General features: G+C 42.0%; 1 protein-coding gene and 1 long non-coding RNA gene across 2 annotated transcripts in view; both read left to right on the plus strand.

Moving 5' to 3' along the window:
• ncanb (neurocan b) overlaps positions 1 to 7198 on the plus strand; it is a 377055-nt gene extending 369857 nt beyond the window's left edge. The window contains exons 14-15 of the mRNA XM_034179195.1: positions 2656 to 2838; positions 6083 to 7198. Of these exons, the coding sequence (XP_034035086.1) occupies positions 2656 to 2838; positions 6083 to 6207 (308 nt within the window). The 3' untranslated portion in view covers positions 6208 to 7198. The remainder of the gene's footprint in view (positions 1 to 2655; positions 2839 to 6082) is intronic.
• A 394-nt stretch (positions 7199 to 7592) lies between these two features.
• LOC117519553 lies at positions 7593 to 8400 on the plus strand. The gene is made up of 2 exons (XR_004563341.1): positions 7593 to 7813; positions 8109 to 8400. It is a non-coding gene; the product is annotated as an uncharacterized LOC117519553 (long non-coding RNA).
• Positions 8401 to 19449: the final 11049 nt, after the last annotated feature.

Genomic DNA, 19449 nt, shown 5'->3' on the forward strand with positions numbered 1-19449 from the left:
AATCACGTGTGCTTGCATGAGCCAACCTTGAACCTCCGTGCACATGTGTGATTTTTTTCACGCCTGTCGGTTGCGTCATTTGCTTGTAAGCAGCCTTTGTGTGAGGACATGTGTGTGCTCGGCAGATTGTCATTTCAAGGAAAATGGCGGAACGACTGGAGCAGCACGACTGCATCAAATTTTGCCACAAACTGGGCAAAGCCAGGTGGAAACCACTTGGATTATTCAGATGGCTTTCGGTGACGATCCTCTGGGCATCACACAGATTAAGGAGCGATACAACTGGTTTAAAGATGGCCGCACAACGGTGGAGGGCACGCCGCGCTCCGATCAGCATCAACACACTGAATCGACCGGATCATTTCCAAAGTGAACACTGTGATGATGTGGGACCGTCGTGTGATTATCCAAGAAATTGCAGAAGAATTGCTGATGGCGCAGCAACAGCGCCTCCGTGTTGAAGTCTCACAGGACATGCTGTAACATGCCCAGCTCATCAACCATTCGGAAGATTCAGACGGCTTTCGGTGGCTTTTCAGTCGTGTGACTATCCGAGAAATTGTCGACAAGCTGGGCATGTCACAACATGTCCTGTGAGGCTTCATCATGGAGGCGCAGTTGCTGCGCCATCAGCTTCGTGCCGATGAATTTTGCCGCCACTCTTTTCATGGCAAAATCTTCTTTCACAGTGGAATGTGCCGAAAAAGTGCTGATGTCCACCTCTTCCGCAGTTTCTCAGATAATCACACGACGGTCCCACATCAACACAGCGTTCACTTTGGAAATGATCCGGTCATTTCAGCATGTTGATGCCGATCGGGGTGTGGCGCGCCCTCCACCGTTGTGTGGCTGTCTTTAAACCGGTTGTACCACTCCTTGATCTGTGTGATGCCCAGAGGATCGTCACCGAAAGCCATCTGAATAATCCGAATGGTTTCCACCTGGCTATTGCCCAGTTTGTGGCAAAATTTGATGCAGTCACACTGCTCCAGTCGTTCCACCATTTCCTTGCAAAGAAAAAACGACGAGAGACTCCACCCATCCTCATACATAGGCTGCTTACAAGCAAATGACGCAACCGACAGGCATGAAAAAAATCACGCATGCGCACGAAGGTTCAAGCTTGGCTCATGCAAGCACACGTGATTCAAATCCATCAGGTTTTTGAAAAAAATAAAAAGGTTGGATACTTTTCTAACAGACCTCGTACATCCTGGTTTTGGACCAACACATGCTGCCATCCGAGCAACGTCTTTTTCAGGGACGTCCCTGCTTATTTCAGCAAGACAGTGCCAAGCCACATTCTGCATGTGTTACAACAGCGTGGCTTTGTAGTAAAAGAGTGCAGGTACGAGACTGGCCTGCCTGCAGTCCAGACCTGTCACCCATTGAAAATGTGTGGCGCATTATGAAGCACAAAATACGGAGACCCCAGACTTTTGAACAGCTGCAGTCGTACACCAAGCAAGAATGGGAAAGAATTCCAACTACAAAGCTTCAACAATTAGTGTCCTCAGTTCCCAAACGCTTATTGAGTGTTGTTAGAAGGAAAGGTGATGTAACACAGTGGTAAACATACCACTGTCCCAGCTTTTTTGAAACATGTTGCAGGCATTCTTTCAAAATGAGCAAATATTTGCACAAAAACAATAAAGTTCATCAGTTTGAACATTAAATATCTTGTCTTTGTGGTGTATTCAATTGAATATAGGTTGAAGAGGATTTGCAAAACATTGTATTCTGTTTTTATTTACGTTTTACACAAGGTCCCAACTTCATTGGAATTGGTGTTGTAAGTTGGGTGCAAATGAGTGTAACATTTTTCAGACTAAGTTCCAAAATAAATTGCAATGAAAGCACAAGACAGCATCTTTGTTAAAATGTTGGTTACTTTTTTAATGTCACTTTTGGGAGGGCTTGAAATGTTTTACTCTAATTTCACCTCAAAAATTGTTGTTTGTATTTTGGCAGCTGCGATTTGCCACAGCAGATAAAAACAGATCTGCATTGGGATTTGGCACAAATTTACACCAGATGACTTTCCTGATGCAACTCCAGTTTGACATGAAAAACACACACAGCCCCTGATTTTTCCAAGCAGTTTCCAAACCACACACCGACGGGACTCTGGTTCAGTTCCGAGATCCAACAGGATCAAGCGTGCATGAAGCAGGGTGGCTGTAATTCGACCTCAAAACAGAAACCTTGTCCATTTTGAGTCAAAATGGGCACAACAGTTGTGCAAAATGCCATAATTTTATTTCAGTTTGATTTGTCATTCCAGATCATACTGCAATTTTAGGTTACATATTTAGCCACAGCACAAAAATTAATCAAAGGAGCTGGATATTATATACCTGAAATAATAATTTTGAAAAATGGCATAACTTGAAATTAAATCCTGTTAGCCTGAATGTGTTAATTTTTTTAATCATCATTGTTGAATGTCTAAACTTGAAGAAAATTCATTTTTCTGAAGCTGATACAAAGTAAATCATACGTTCAAGAGTAACCTTTACCATTGGGTATGTAATTTAGGTGAAAACTGCTCAGATTGTAGAGGGTTAAATTGCTTCTGATTTGTCTTTGATGCCTTTTAATGTAATCTAATGTCTTATATCTTTGCAAAGTAATTTCATTTGCTTTGCCTTACAGTTCTTTGCGGAGCTCCGCCCCCTGTGGATAATGCATTTCTCATTGGTCGGAAGCGTTCCCACTACGACATCCACTCTTTGGTGCGCTACCAGTGTACTGATGGCTTCCTGCAGCGCCATGTGCCCACCGCTAAGTGCCGTGCCAATGGCAAGTGGGACCACCCAAAAATCATTTGCATAAAATGTAAGTTTTTCAAAACACATCTTTATTGTTCTATCTAAATTTGTTTTTGTGGGAGCTGCTGTCATTGTGCATCCATTCATTGTGCCTGTCTTTCTGCTCCAGCTGTCACCATTATAATTGTAAAGAAAGAGATTGAGTCCTCTGACACGTTAGCTCTGTGTGACTTGTGGAAATTTTGCGAGACTTGTTTTGGTGTCACCAAATACAACTGCATGTGTGCAACAAAACGTACATGTGTTTAACCAAATGAGTTTCTCCTACATGCAATTAAAATGTACAACAGTAACAAACCAATTATGTAAATGGTAAATCGACTGCATTTATGTAGTGTTTTTCCATCTATATTAAAAGCTCAAAGCACTTTACAATGATGCCTCACATTCGTCCATTCACACAGACACACTCACACACCGATGTCAGGGTGCTGACATGCCAGGCGCTCACGACACACCAGAAGCAACTAGGGGATTAAGGACATTGCCCAAGGGTCCACAGTGATTGTCCAGCCAGACTGGGGTTTGAACCGAGGATCCTCTGCTCTGAAGCCCACTGCTTAACCACTAGACCATCACCTCCTATGTATTATTATGAGCTGAGGGCAGCATAGTGGCTTAGTGGTTAGCACTGTTGCCTCACAACAAGAAGGTTCCCACCTGTGGCCTTTCTGTGTGGAGTTTGCGTGTTCTCCCCATGTTTGTGTGAGTTCCCTGCGGGTGCTCCGCTTCCTCCCACATCCAAAAAACATGCAGGCGAGGTGGCTTGGAATGTGTTTGTGAATGTGTTTGTCTGTCTGTATGTGGCTCTGCGACATGACTCCTGGGAAGTAAGTAGGTATAGAAAGTAGATGGACTGATGGATTTTGAGCTTTAAGTTTATGATGACAGTTTAATTATTGAACTCGCCTTCTAATTTTTAAATTGTTTCAGCAGTCTACAATCTAAAATGATTTTATTTAAATTTTGTACACCCAGTTCATTTGAGGCATTTTACCCTTCAAAATAATAAACCCAAGAACAAGTTATCATAAAATCACAGTCTAATTTCTTTATTTGTGTTCTTTAGATATAAAGGTTTGACATATGCATCTTGTACAGTGCATCCAGAAAATGTTCACAGTGCTTCACTTTTTCCACATTTTATGTTACAGCCTTATTCAAAAATGGAAGAAAAAAAAATTCTTCCGTCAAAATTCTACTCACAACACCCAATAATGACAACATGAAAAAAGTTATTTTAGCAAATGAATTAAAAATTAAAAACTAAGAAATCACATGTACATACAATACATACATCGTAAGTATTCACACCCTTTGCTCAATAATTTGTTGATGCACCTTTGACAGCAATTGCAGCCTCTTCTTGAATATGATGCCACAAGCTTGGTGCACTTATCTTTGGGCAGTTTTGTCCATTCCTCTTTGCAGCACCTCTCAAGCTCCATCAGGTTGGATGGGGACCGTCGGTGCACAGCCATTTTCAGATCTCTCCAGAGATGTTCAGTCGGATTCAGGTCTGGTCTCTGGATGGGTCACTCAAGGGCATTCACAGAGTTGTCCTGAAGCCACTCCTTTGATATCTTGGCTGTGTGCTTAGGGTCATTGTCCAGCTGAAAGATTAACTGTCGCCCCAGTCTGAGGTCAAACGTGCTCTGGAGCAGGTTTTCATCCAGGATGTCTCTGTACATTGCTGCATTCATCTTTCCCTCAATCCTGACTAGTCTCCCAGATCCTGCTGCTGAAACACATCCCACAGCATGATGCTGCCACCACCATGCTTCACTGTAGGGATGGTGCCTGGTTTCCTCCAAACTTGACACCTGACATTCATACCAAAGAGTTCAATCTTTGTCTCATCAGACCAGAGAATTTTGTTTCTCATGGTCTGAGAGTCCTTCAAGTGCCTTTTGTCAAACTCCAGGTGGGCTGCCATGTGCCTTTTACTAAGGTGTGGCTTCCGTCTGGCCACTCTACCATACAGGCCTGATTGGTGGATTGCTGCAGAGATGGTTGTTCTTCTGGAAGGTTCTCCTCTCTCCACAGAGGAATGCTGGAACTCTGACAGAGTGGCCATTGGGGTCTTGGTCACCTCCCTAAGGTCCTTCTCCCCCAATCGCTCAGTTGAGATGGGCAGCCAGCTCTAGGAAGAGTCCTGGTGGATCTGAACCGCTTCCATTTATGGATCATGGAGGCCACTGTGCTCATTGGGACCTTCAGAGCAGCAGAAATGTTTCTGTACCCTTCACCAGAGTTGTGCCTCAAAACAATCCTGTCTCGGAGGTCTACAGACAATTCGACTTCATGCTTGATTGGTGCTCTGACATGCACTGTCAACTGTGAGACCTTATATGTAGACAGGTGTGTGCCTTTCCAAATCATGTCCAATCAACTGAACCTCAGGTGGACTGTAGAAAGCTGTAGAAATATCAAGGATGATCAGTGGAAACAGGAGGCACCTGAGCTCAGTTTTGAGCTGCACGACAAAGGCTGTGAATACTTACGTACATGTGATTTTCTATTTTTAATAAATCTGCAAAATTCTCAAACTTTTTTCACATTGTCATTATGGGGTATTGTGTGTAGAATTTTGAGGAAAAATAAAGAATTTCATCCATTTTGGAATGAGGCTGTCAAATAACAAAATGTGGAAAAAGTTTAACGCTGTGAATGCTTTCTGGATGCACTGTATTTCACTGTACTCTACACACATTATGGCAGTAAAGATGTAAAAATGTAGCTTCTGTTGAAAAAGATAAAGATTCATTTGCTCACAACTCTTTATCTTTAGACAATATTTCTTTCATGGCCCAGAGTGACACCGTTCACTGCAGAACACATTTCTTTGTTGGCAATGACCAGAAGGGGACAGAGAAAAGTAATTTCGCAACACGTCTCTGAAATAATGCTCATGCTTGGGCTGTGAGTGGGCCAGACTTGAGCGCACACTTGCTAAAAGGACCCATTCTGTTGAGTTGAAGATGTAATAGATTCACTGACTTTGAGTGGAACAGTTGAACCTTGTACAGACGCATTGTAATGTTGACCTTCAAGCTTTTTGATCCTTTTTTACTCCTCCTCCAAGCCTCCTACCTGCTACCGCCTCCCCTTTTTCTGTCTCTATCTGAATACTACTGATGCTCGTTAGTGATTCATTTTCCTCTTACATCATTGTGTCACACTTGCTTTCATCTCTTACATCTCCTGTAATGAGTCCTGTCCTGTTTCACCATCTTTATTCCACCCACCAGCTCGACGAGCTCACCGCTACCGGCGCCACCACCACAAGGGCCGGAGGGAGCGCAGGAAGCACAAGAGGCACGGCCACAGAGAGAGAGGCCGCCACGGAGGAGAGCCGAGCCACGCCCACTTCTGAACCAAAAACATCCCTTCTTTCCTCCCTTCCTTTCCCTGCTGCCGATTTCCGTTGGCCTGTTTCCCCTGTTGTCCCTCCCCGTCACCCCTGCCCTACCCCCACCCCCAAACCCAATTTTAAAAGCTCAAACATCTGTGCCCGCTTCCTGTCCTGCCCCTGCCTCTCTGAGTCGGCGTGTATCATAACCAGCTGCAAGGCCTCCAGGCATCACACAGGACTTTTTACTTTTGTTTGTCTTTGACTTTTTGCTGGCTCGTCTCTCACCTGCCCTCCTACCTGACCCACTTCTCGTTTAGTTTGTCGATGGCCTGAAACACGAGTGTACGCTGACCTGTTTTTTTGGAAACAAAAATCTTTAAGATTCACACTGAACATTCTTCTGAGAGAAGGGGTTTAGTACAAACTGTAAATACAGATGACATGATTGAAAACACTGTATCGAAATCAGCTGGGTCGAGAAAGACGTCCATGTTGTTGACTTGAGCCTTTGTTGAACACACAATATTTTTACAGATGATGTGTTTACTTCTCAATTGCTGCTTTCCATTTGTTCTTTGCAACACAATCTACTTGACTTTTAGCAACATCAGACTATTCTCTGTGCAACTGAACACATCTACTTTGAATCGGAGGCGTGTGTATTTTAAATATTTGAATTGTTATCCTGTATCTTCTTGTTGATATACGTTACTTTAGATCAGAGCCCTCGAAGGAAAATGGAGACCACATCGCATCCTATCACGTCACCATTGAACAATCCCCAGCTGATCCGGTGCCAGACATCCATACTTGTGTTCGTGTCACTTTGTGTCAGTCTGACATTTGCTTTCCACTTTCTCATCAGTTGTGTCGCTGCAGGAATGTGTACCGTGATTGAGTTAGTATTATGCTCCAAACAAGCTCCTTTGGCTAAAATCTGTTCCAGTTTTATTTTTGGTCTTTTCTGCTTTGGCGTGATAAGGAGAAATCGTGCTGTCAGCTCACTGTGAGGGATAAAGAGAGTGAGAGCAAGAAAGCATCCCGATCTCATATGTCACAGCTAACACAGGACATGATGAGTCCACCGACAGGCCGCAGGTACACGGCTAAAAACATACATGCCGCAAATATTCATATTCATTAACTTTCTGACGTTGTGGCTTTTTGTGCCTTTTCCTGTTCCAGTTTTTTTTTTTTTTTTTTTTGCTTCAAAAATGCCTGAAGTCTTTCTTTATCTTCAGTTATGGACAACAGACACAATTTGTTATTAATACTGATGTCTTAATAGAAAACACTAATCTGTACCACTGAGGCGAAATTACATCTTTTATTTATTATGACTTCAAACCCCCCCCCCCCCCCACCCCCCCCACCCCCAAAAAAAAAAAAAAAACAAAGTGGTAATTTCAAAGATAAATTATGCTTCAGGGCAGTCTCCCATTACTGATTTGTGAAGCCCGAATATCTACATTTTTTGGTGCAAAGAAATAACTGGATTCCCACTGTGGCCTTATATCTGGTGTGAGAATTGGTAAAAGTAGTGTTGTAGAACACTGTGAATGATCAGGAAAGTTTCTAACAAGTTTTTTAAAAATTATGACATCTGGATACATTATTATCCAAAACAGTGAGTAGTCCTACCATATCTCATGGCATGTCATGTTTCAGCAGCACGAAATATACATTAATCTATTGGTTCTTGATATTGTCACGAAAAGACACATTTTTGTAACAGGAGTACGAATTCATTCTAATACATTCTGTGATGAGTGCACAAAATTAAAAGTGAAGCGGGGGTTTGGGGTGGTTATGGTTAGGGTTGGGGGTAGGAGTAGGGTTAGTAATAGTGAGTTTAAAAAAAAAAACGTCACGAAAATTCGAATCATTTCCTGATGGGAGCACAAAAAAAAAAAAAAAGTGAGACTGGGTTGGACTAGTCAGATGTAATTTGTGCAGAACCAGACTAATACTTTGCAAATGTAGGTCAAGTGGGTGGACATCTGGGTGCAATATGCAGTAAATATGACTTACATTCTGTGAACAAAACTGTCCTTCTGATTCTCATATTCAACATAAATCCCATGCAAAGCATGTTGTGCTCCTCAGCAGAAGACAGTTTTGATAAACAGATTCATTTTAGCCTTGTGGAAAAGTGTGATAATAATGCAAGGGTAGCATTGTGCAGATGCGCTGGCACCTGTGCACAAACACTCCTGCAATGGGAATAGTCTATAGTTGGGTGTATTCAGCAATGGCTCTGCAATCATTGAATACACTGGTCAATACTATTTTTCTTGCGTGGAGTTTTTCAGTGGCTTTTGGGTAATTTGGGGGCACTGAATCCGAATCTGGTGTTAGTTTTTGCCAGTCGCATCATGTTTTTTGAGATATGAAAACATATTTCTAGTATCAAGCATTTAAGCAAAAGTTGCAGTCTCACACATCTCTTTTGTGCCATAAACGATATTACTGCTCTTTGTTCACATTTCGCAAACCTGTTTTAAAAACTATGCTTTTTGAAGCACTTTTTTGTGCGTCAAACTCATGAGTGAATGATCAACTTTTGTGTAATTCACCAATTCGGAACATACATATTGCAAAAAATAGTGATGTCATAGAAGAAATCTGAGCTCAGATTTGGATTCAGCACCCTAAGTTACCCTTCTCAAAGTCCATGTAAGAAATTTTTTTTCTTGTTGTTGTTGACCAGTGTTATATTCATTTTTAAGTGTTTATAAAATAGTACATATGAATTTTGCTTGCTATTTCAATAAATGGGGCCTTATATCCTCAATTTTGAAATCCAGATGGAAACTGGGGCAAAAATTTGGCAATGGGAGATTGCTCTATTAAGAAATACTTTAGAAAGAAAACACTGAATTGTAATATAAAACACAAAGTACAAAACAGAATAAGAACACAAAATAATAGAATAAGTGCACACGGTAAGTGCACCCTTTAAAATACCAACTAAATGACCACTTTTACAGTCAGCTGGGTTTAAACAAGTCAAGATGGATATGAAAGAAATGTACAAGTCATTGAGTTTCACTTATGCCCAAAACACTCGTATGACTAAGAGGTTACATAAAATCCCTTTGTGCTTGGATTACAAAAATAGCCAAGGTTGGGTAGGATTACTTTGAAAGAATACATGTGGATTACATGTATGTATGTACATACATTTGGATTACTTGTAATCTGATTACTTCTGGATTACATTTCAAACTAATCCTACCCAACCTTGAAAATAGCAAAGTGGAGTTGGACATGCACCAAATGCACTTGTGCTACGTGTTGTAGATCTTGCACTATAGATCATCTAGACAGGGCCTGTTTAGTGGAACTGCTAAATGTGTAACATCTTGATGTTAAATCAAATCAAATCAATTTTATTTATATAGCGCCAAATCACAACAAACAGTTGCCCCAAGGCGCTTTATATTGTAAGGCAAAAGCCATACAATAATTACAGAAAAACCCCAACGGTCAAAACGACCCCCTGTGAGCAAGCACTTGGCGACAGTGGGAAGGAAAAACTCCCTTTTAACAGGAAGAAACCTCCAGCAGAACCAGGCTCAGGGAGGGGCAGTCTTCTGCTGGGACTGGTTGGGGCTGAGGGAGAGAACCAGGAAAAAGACATGCTGTGGAGGGGAGCAGAGATCAATCACTAATGATTAAATGCAGAGTGGTGCATACAGAGCAAAAAGAGAAAGAAACACTCAGTGCATCATGGGAACCCCCCAGCAGTCTAAGTCTATAGCAGCATAACTAAGGGATGGTTCAGGGTCACCTGATCCAGCCCTAACTATAAGCTTTAGCAAAAAGGAAAGTTTTAAGCCTAATCTTAAAAGTAGAGAGGGTGTCTGTCTCCCTGATCCGAATTGGGAGCTGGTTCCACAGGAGAGGAGCCTGAAAGCTGAAGGCTCTGCCTCCCATTCTACTCTTACAAACCCTAGGAACTACAAGTAAGCCTGCAGTCTGAGAGCGAAGCGCTCTATTGGGGTGATATGGTACTATGAGGTCCCTAAGATAAGATGGGACCTGATTATTCAAAACCTTATAAGTAAGAAGAAGAATTTTAAATTCTATTCTAGAATTAACAGGAAGCCAATGAAGAGAGGCCAATATGGGTGAGATATGCTCTCTCCTTGTAGTCCCCGTTAGTACTCTAGCTGCAGCATTTTGAATTAACTGAAGGCTTTTCAGGGAACTTTTAGGACAACCTGATAATAATGAATTACAATAGTCCAGCCTAGAGGAAATAAATGCATGAATTAGTTTTTCAGCATCACTCAGACAAGACCTTTCTAATTTTAGAGATATTGCGTAAATGCAAAAAAGCAGTCCTACATATTTGTTTAATATGCGCTTTGAATGACATATCCTGATCACAAATGACTCCAAGATTTCTCACAGTATTACTAGAGGTCAGGGTAATGCCATCCAGAGTAAGGATCTGGTTAGACACCATGTTTCTAAGATTTGTGGGGCCAAGTACAATAACTTCAGTTTTATCTGAGTTTAAAAGCAGGAAATTAGAGGTCATCCATGTCTTTATGTCTGTAAGACAATCCTGCAGTTTAGCTAATTGGTGTGTGTCCTCTGGCTTCATGGATAGATAAAGCTGGGTTACCCAATGAACATATCAGAATGCTTTATTTGCTTGCAAACAAGCTCATTTTCAAACCAACATGCAAGCTAGCCAGCTAAACTAGCTTAATGAGTGTGACGTGAGGGGAGTTAGCTTGATCTCTGTACAGTTAAGTGAATGTATTGTTTTTACTGATCTCTTAGGGTAGCATTCTAGCTTTTGTGACACGTATGTGATTGCCGTTGATATTAATTTATGTATTGTGAACTCGCTCTGAATTATCCACGCAGATGACTGAAGCCAATCTAATGATCCCGCATGCTGTGCTGGAATTCACTGAAAATTTGCTCGGAAAATTTGCTTCTAGCAGAGTTTTGATCTATCAGTGGAGGGTGAGAGGGTCAGCAGCGTCTCATTTCTGGGCTCACTGCTGTCCTCACCAGTGCTCGCTCCCGACACGTGTCAAGCTTTAAAGAAGGGATTGATATGCCTAGAGCAAGCACTTTGCTCCCTTTTCTGTTTTACTGTTGGGTTAAATTGGTGTTTTGTAAAGCCGCCACTCGAGGTTGTGGAGCTTCTGGCATTTTGCCTCAAGCACTGACTGCAGCTCTTATATCTTTCTTATTCTTGTTGTGCTTTTTCACATCTTGCTTTTTCTTTTTTAAATCAGTGGAACAAAAAAATTATTTTCACACTTCACCCCCTTTTCTACTTTTTTTTACTAATAGCCCAATTTCATAGTCTTAAGAGTGTGCATATCATGAATGCTTGGTCTTGTTGGATTTGTGAGCATCTACTAAATCTACTGGTACCTTGTTTCCCATGTAACAATAAGAAATATACTCAAAACCTGGATTAATCTTTTTAGTCACATAGCACTACTACAATTAGTCTGGCTGGGAATTGAACCCAGGTCAACACATTGACCACTCAGCTCCTTTTCCCACCAAGCTACCTTCTGTATACGAACCCATCTAAATCTGATTTATACAGCCCTTTATTTGTTGAGGTTTTTTCCAGCTAATGCTTATTAATAACTATATCTTACAACCTGCTAAGCTGGATGTGGTTATATGAAATGAATCCCCTCCATATTAGCTTGCTCTATTCCTTCTCCAACAACATTCCTCTGCACAGATAACAATAGTGATCTTACACCTGTGTATCACTTCAATTAATCTCTGCATGCATAATTAAGAGGTTGCATTAGCTTCAAATCCGTGGAACTATGGTGATGATGGAAGTGTTGAAGTATAGCCGGTGGATGATTTTGTATGACAGACAGGAAGTCTTGTCAACTGTCCCGGCTGTCAAACCCTCATCATTTCACACGTCAGCCCGCCACAAGCCTCTTCCTTCCCCGTCTGTCCTACAACAAGATTCGACCCACCAGTGTAGGACACCCGTGGTCTGTAATTCAAATCAGTGTTGATTCCCATGGAGAGTGTAATTAGTTTGGAATTTTAGTTGAATATCTGTGCATCTTATTAAAGCTGTGCCTCGTGTGCAGGAGGAGCTAAACCTGCTAAAAATACAAAATAAAAAGATGCAGAAAGATAAGATGCTTAGAGAGTGAAGAGGGCTTCAGAAGGAAATAGATTAAATAAAACTGTGTACCAGGAATTGAAGATAAATAGTTGCATAGCAGTATGGCTTTAGGATAGATAATGAAGTCATCCATTAAACTGGTGTATAATCTGCTGCTCTATCTTGTGTTGAGGCTTCTCGTCACCTCCGCAGAGATTATTAGCACCAGAATACCACTGATTTATGTAAATATTTGTATTCTTAATGGATTATTCGATCTGAGTAGGATTTCCACTGATCATTCTGTTTTTGTTCATGAGTTTGAGGAGAGAAGATCTCTTCTGGCAAAGTAATAACAATTATAAAAGATTTATTTCTTTACCCTTGCAAGGACATTAGAAGGGCCTGGGGGAGTCTGACCAACCAGCCTACATGTGTTTTGTCGACTTGGAAAAGACGTACGATCGGGTCCCTCAAGGTCTCCTGTGGTAGGTGTTGCAGGAGTATGTGGTATTTCATCGCCCGCCCCCCCAAAAGAAATCCATATGAGTCAGGTTCAACTCCTGTACAGTAATCATGTCAACCACAGAATCCACATTACGTGTTGTATTTAACACATGAGCAGACCAAAACACCAGAGGAATAACAGTTATTTACAGCTATTATCATTTTCCCGGGAGTTTTTGTGCTCTAGTTGACACCCAGTGGGAAAAACCTCCTCTGGTTGCCACATAGTTTCCCCCCCCCCCCCCCCCCCCCCACGTGAAAATTCAGCCATCCCCAGCAGCTCCGTCACCCTTCAAGTGTTAAATAACTTTGGTTGTGCACACGGCCAAGACATACTGTCTTGCATCTATATGTTCATATTAGCAGCAATAGCTTCTCATCCACTGTGAGCACAGTCGCCACCCAACTCTCAACACTCATTGGCTGAGGGTACGAAGGTCAGCGTAGTGTGCAAAGTTCAACAAACTTCAACTTTTGATGTGACTACAATGCCTTAGCACACCGGAAGGTGCATTTTAATTTGTTTTTCCCATAGCGCAGCCAGTGGGAGACACATGACCATGTGTGGGGACTCACTCACTCACGATGAAGAGCAGACCTAGTTACCTCTATCATGGGACATTTCACTTGTGAGTGATTCACTTTTACTAGCCTGTGTGTCACCAAATCTATATACATTATGCATAGTGACTCCAAGAAGAAAATTGATTTTAGGGCCAAAAGATAAAAGGTCAAGGTGACTGGAGGGTACTTTGTAAAAATCTTGTGAGTGCAGTAACTTCTTGTTTAACTACGAGATTGGCACCAAAATTGAAATGTGTGTTAGGTATATTGACACCAAGAAGACTATTGACTTTGAGGTCAGTGGGTCAAGGTCATGAAGTGTACTTTGTAAAAATCTTGTGAGCGCAATAACTTTTTTCCAAATTGCTTGATTGTCACCAAGCAGTTGCATTAGGCATGGTGACCCCAAGAAGCCTGTTGATGTTGTGGTCAAAAGATAAAAATGAACTGTCAATTGTAAGCTTAGTCTTTACCCAGGGCGCCGTGGGTTAGTACAGGCCATGTGCTTGTTCCATTTGAAATCCCACCCTAATTATAGGTTGTACATGTGTTTCTGTTACATATGTCACAGAATCCCGGAACGAACCATTTCAAGTTTGAATTTTTCTGGCAACATGAGAAGTTTTTCATGCACAGACATTAAATTGCGAGACTTCAGGGATATTTTACACAGCTATGTGTAACTAAAAGTTACATAAAAACAGGTTTTGTGCAGAAGGCCCCTTTAAAAGGTGACAGTTTTGTCATTTTAGACATGTTTATTTTCAGCGTAGCTGCCTGCCTGTACTGACTTTTTTCAATCTGAGGTCTGACCTCTCTTCCATCAGCTGTTTCTATTCTGAACTCTGAGGGTGGGCAGACAGACAGTCAGACAAACAGGCAGCCTTGTGATTATGCACGTTGATGATGAAGGTGTGCGACTGCAAAATGTCTCGCAGCTCAGGAATGTGCTCCACGCCCGAGGGGAGAGCAGCAGTCAAACCGCTGAGCGTCTTCAAACCCAGCAGGCTTCTTCTCAGGCTAAGCCCACCTGTGGCGACAACAACAAAGTAATTCCTGCTGTTCTCTTCTGAATTACATTAAAGCAGGATCAAAGGGAGTCGAACCTCAGTTTTGATTGTTTGATTGCACTCGGTGCACGACTTCAGTTTTGTTGTGTACATTGCTAGGAGCAGTGTGTTGAACTCAATCAGTGTGAGCAAAATGATTTGTTATACATCAATGGAAATCGGCTCTGGGACGTGTAGAGACGAGCTTTCACAAAGAAAAAAGCACAACCACAAGCGCACTCATTGGAGGTCATACATCCACCAACACCTGACACTTTTAGAAAAGGCCTCATTTCCTGGCTCCTCCCCTTTGTTTGCAAGTCAGACCCCAGTCTTGATTGTCCAGTTCCTCTTTTCTAACTCTGCCCTTTAAAAACAGTCTGCTTCCACTGACGTTTATCGTGAAGATTTGGGGGAGCAAGTAACCTGATCTTTGAGCACAGATTGAGTGAGACCTCCCTCATCATCATCACAATGTCACTCACTCACTCACTCATCTTCAACGGCTTATCCTGGATCGGGTCAAGGGGGTAACAGCTCCAGTAGGGGACCCCAAACTTCCTTTTCCTGGGCCAAATTAACCACCTCTGACTGGGGGATCCCGAGGCGTTCCCAGACCAGTGTGGAGATATAAACTCTCCACCTCTGGGTCTCCTCCCAAGGGGACATGCCTGGAACACCTCCCTAGGGAGGTACACTGTTGGCATCATTACCAAATCCCTGAACCTCCTCAGCTGGCTCCTTTCAACATGAACGAGCAGCGGCTGTACTCAGAGTACTTCGCAAATGACATAGCTTCTCACCTTATCTCTAAGGGAGACACCAGCCACCTTCCTGAGGAAGGTACTTGAACTCTTTCACTTGGAGTAAGACCTCATTCCCTGCCTTGGAGTAGGCAATCCATCGGGTTCCTGCTGAGAACCATGGCCTCAGATTTAGAGGTGCTGTTCCTCATCCCAGCTGCTTCAGACTCAGCTGAGAACCAACCCAATGAGTACTGGAGGTCAAAGGCTGATGAAGCCAACAGAACGACAGCATACTGGGCAATTCCATGAGACTGTCACATCCGTTACCACTTTCATTGGTCCTGATGTGATAAAACCATCCCCAAGACTTCTTATTCTCAATAAGATGGAGAAATAATGGACAAACCATAATTCTCTGGGATGGCTAGATCACAGCAGGACCACTGAAAGCGATAACGGACGTGACAGTCTCATGGAGTTGCCACCTCAGGTTTTAGCACCTCAGGGAGGTGCTAAATCCGTTAGCACATCCCACAGCATAACCTGGGGTACCCAATCATACGCCTTCTCCAAGTCCACAAAACTCATGTAGACTGGATGGGCATACTCTCAGGCCCCCTCCAGGATCCTTGTGAGAGTGAAGAGCTGGTCGGTTGTTCCACGGCCTTGCTGTATACAGCTTGGATAGTTCACTGTTTTCCTCTCCTGAGCTGCTGCATGGTCCTCCAGAAGCACCTTGGTACCGACCGAAAGTTCTGAACTCCTCCCACACCTGCTGTTTTTCCTCCCCCATAACAGAGGCTGCCACTCTTTGGGCCTGTCAGTACTTTGCAACCGCCTTCGGAGTCCTCCAAGATAACATATCCCGGAAAGACTCCTCCTTTAGTCGGACGACTTCCCTGCCCACCGGTGTCCACCATGGTGTTCAAGGGTTACCGCCCCTTGAGGCAACTAAGACTTTTAGTCCACAGATCCCTGCTGCAGCTTTAGCAATGGAAGTTTTAAACATTGCCCATTCTGGTTCAATGCCCCCAACCTTCACAGAGATGCCAGTAAAGTTCCGCCAGAGGTGTTCCTCTGATGATCTGTTTGGGCTTACCAAGCCTGTCCAAAGTCCTCCCCCATTCCTCTGATCCAACTCACCACCAGATGATCAGTTGACAGCTCTGCCCCTCTCTTCATCCGAGTCTCCAGAACATGTGGCCTCAGATCAGATGATACAACCACAAAATTGATCATTGACCTTCGGCATAGGGTGCTCTGGTACCATGTACACTTATTAGCATCCCACTGTTTGAACATGGTGTTTATGGAGAGACCATGACTAGCACAGAAGTCCATTAACAAACAGCAACTCAGGTTTAGATCAGGGAGGCTGTTCCTCCCAATCACACCTCTCCAGGTGTCTCTGTTATTGCTCACGTCATCGCAATGTTGGAACTGAAAATTATTTTTGCCATTGATAAAGCAAGAATACGTGACTGAGTACCACACAACTTAAAGCAAAACATCTCAAATACTTACAGCTTTTGTCAAAGAATGTGCTTGACAGTTTCTGCATCACCTCTGATGGTTGCAATTGAAAAACATGTGCCACCACTCTGTTGTGTCTGACTCCTGTGGAGGAGGTCTCACAGACTGGGGGAAGAGTTTAGTCAGAGACGACCTTTTCAAGAGTTCGATCTCTGCCAACATGGTGTCAGGGGCCGCGCCTCCTTATGACAACACAAGGCATCAGCACAACAGCAGTTAATGTCTTAAACTTTTCTGTCACCATGGTGACACCAGCAAGCATCTGATTCATAAACATTGCTGAGGTGTGACACTTTTACAGTCACTTTGGTTATCTTGAGGATTATGACGGTTATAGTTAAATAATGGTTATATCAAGGGTTGTGATATTTTTGTTCATATTCAGAACACTTTTCGTGATTTTTTTTTTATAACAAAATTCTTGCACAGAAACAAAGAATAGTACCTTCTGCATATAATAAGAATGAATCGGTGCATGGGAATGAGACGGCAAATGCCTTGCTTCACAGTCTTGAATTTTGCATCAACTGTTTGTTGTTGTTGTTGGCTTTTTCTTTTTTAATCAACAAATAGATCCCAATCTAAAATTAACTAAACTTATTTAGGTGCACATTCTTGCTAATGCCCCAAAATTGCATCCAAACAGACTAATAACTTCGTCAAACTAACCTGACACATATTTAGAAACATTAATCATGAATTTGCATTTAAAAATAAGACTAACAAAGTAAAAATGCACAGCTTTATGCCGTGATAGTCTTTCGCCCCATCTAACCGAGCAAACGAGACAAACACATTATGATCTTTTCAGAGCACAATATTGAAATGAAAAGTAAAAAGTACATGACAATACTTGTGTTATTGCCTCATACTATATGTTGTGTGTATTTAATGAGTAATTAGTGACAGGTTACAGAACCTGTGTGTTTGTTCATGAGATCACACCTACCTGGGTATTCACAGAGTGAAGGAAAGAGAGAGGAGGTGTCCTTCTTCGCACACAGACAGACTATTGATTTCACCATTAGGTTGTCTGTCTTGGGTTCCTATTACATCCGCCGATGTCATTGATGGTACAATAGTTTAGATTGACCACTGGATGTTTTCTAAATGACAGCAAAGCAGACTGTCATCGCTCATTGGACTCCGCTCTGCACCTACACCCAACTCAGACTTAATGCAAACCTATAAATGCGTGTAATCTCCTGGATAATTGTTTTTATTCAAACATTGTTTTACCCTGATCTTCACCACGACACTGATTGTAAAAACTCTCTCTCTTTTCCTTGTCTGGACTGCTGCATTGACTTGACTTCTGTTCAGTACCCAATGTACAAATATGCCCCTAGTGGTCTCTGATGGCGAATGGAGACTATTTACCATTGTCAAGAAAAAGGCTGTACTCTCCTGGGTGGGTGGGTGGATAGAAAGATGTGTAAGAGACAAACTACTGACAAATGCTCCATTTTCTCGACGCTCCTTTGTGATGTAAATACTCTGAGGTTTTTTGGTTCTTCTTTAGTTCCATTAAAATCTGGGTGTGCTTGTTGCTTAGCCTCTCTGGACCATGTTCGTACAGTGTGAGTAGATCCAACATGTATTCCCTCTTGTTCTTGTTTTAACGTGCTGCTTCAGAAACAGACGCTTTCTTCAGCAGCTCTGCAACAGAAGCATCTGGTTTAATCATCTTGGCAAATGTCTTTAACGTGCAGGATATTCCCTTCACAACTTTTTTTTTTGGGGCACATTTTCAATACATATTGTATCTAAGCTCGTCTATGACTGTATGAATCTGGTCCTCAAGTATTTATCCATATTTGTTGATGTGTGTTCTTATGAATTTCAGTCCTGTCATTGTATTATTCTTTACAAGACAAAGGATCATTAAAGAAAACCCTTGTTTTGATCTGTTGCTTTGCATTGTTGGAGTGGTTTTTGACGCCGCCATGGAGGTTATATCGTCACCGGAGTTTGTCTGCCCCTCTGTTAGCAGCATCATTCAGAAAATTTCTCCATAAAAGTTTGGAAAATTATCGATATTATCACAAGGGAGAACATGTTGATTGACAGTGTTTCCACAGTTACCTTGAAAAGTTACTTTATTAGTTACATTTTTTAGTTACTTTATACAGTTACTTCATTAGCAGCTTTATGCCGTTACTTTATTAGGAGCTGCCAACAACTAGTAACTAATAAGTAATGTAACTAATAACTTAACTAGTAATCTAACTTGGCTACTCTTAAGATTGAATAATCATCAAAGTAGCTAATCAGCAAAGTAACTATTAGTTACTTTGCTGAGTACTTAATCTTAAAAATAACCAAGTTAGATTACTAGTTACTTTATTAGTTACATTCAGCAGTAAAAAGTAACTGTAAAATGTAACTGTATAAAGTAACTTTCTTTGTTCTTTCTACAGCACTATTGATTGGGACCTTGATGTTGATTCTCGATCAGTTTTTACAGAATGAAATGTGGTATTTTGTAACAGTATGGTCAATTTCTCAAAAAAGGCTTCAGCCAGCATCCACAAAATGTGGTAGAATTATCAATGGCAAAGAAATCAAACATTTTGATGCTGATCCTCTGGTCACCCTCAGTGAGCTTGCAACAGTGGTCCAACAGTCAAAGGAGGATAAAACTGCAGGACTCTATGGTATCCACGGAGAACGTCTTCAGGCAGGTGGCGATACTGTTGGCATTGCACGCAAGTATTTTTTTCCCAGCGGACTGGAAGAAATG

Source organism: Thalassophryne amazonica, chromosome 10, assembly GCF_902500255.1.
Source record: "Thalassophryne amazonica chromosome 10, fThaAma1.1, whole genome shotgun sequence".
In the NCBI taxonomy this organism is placed as follows: domain Eukaryota; kingdom Metazoa; phylum Chordata; class Actinopteri; order Batrachoidiformes; family Batrachoididae; genus Thalassophryne; species Thalassophryne amazonica.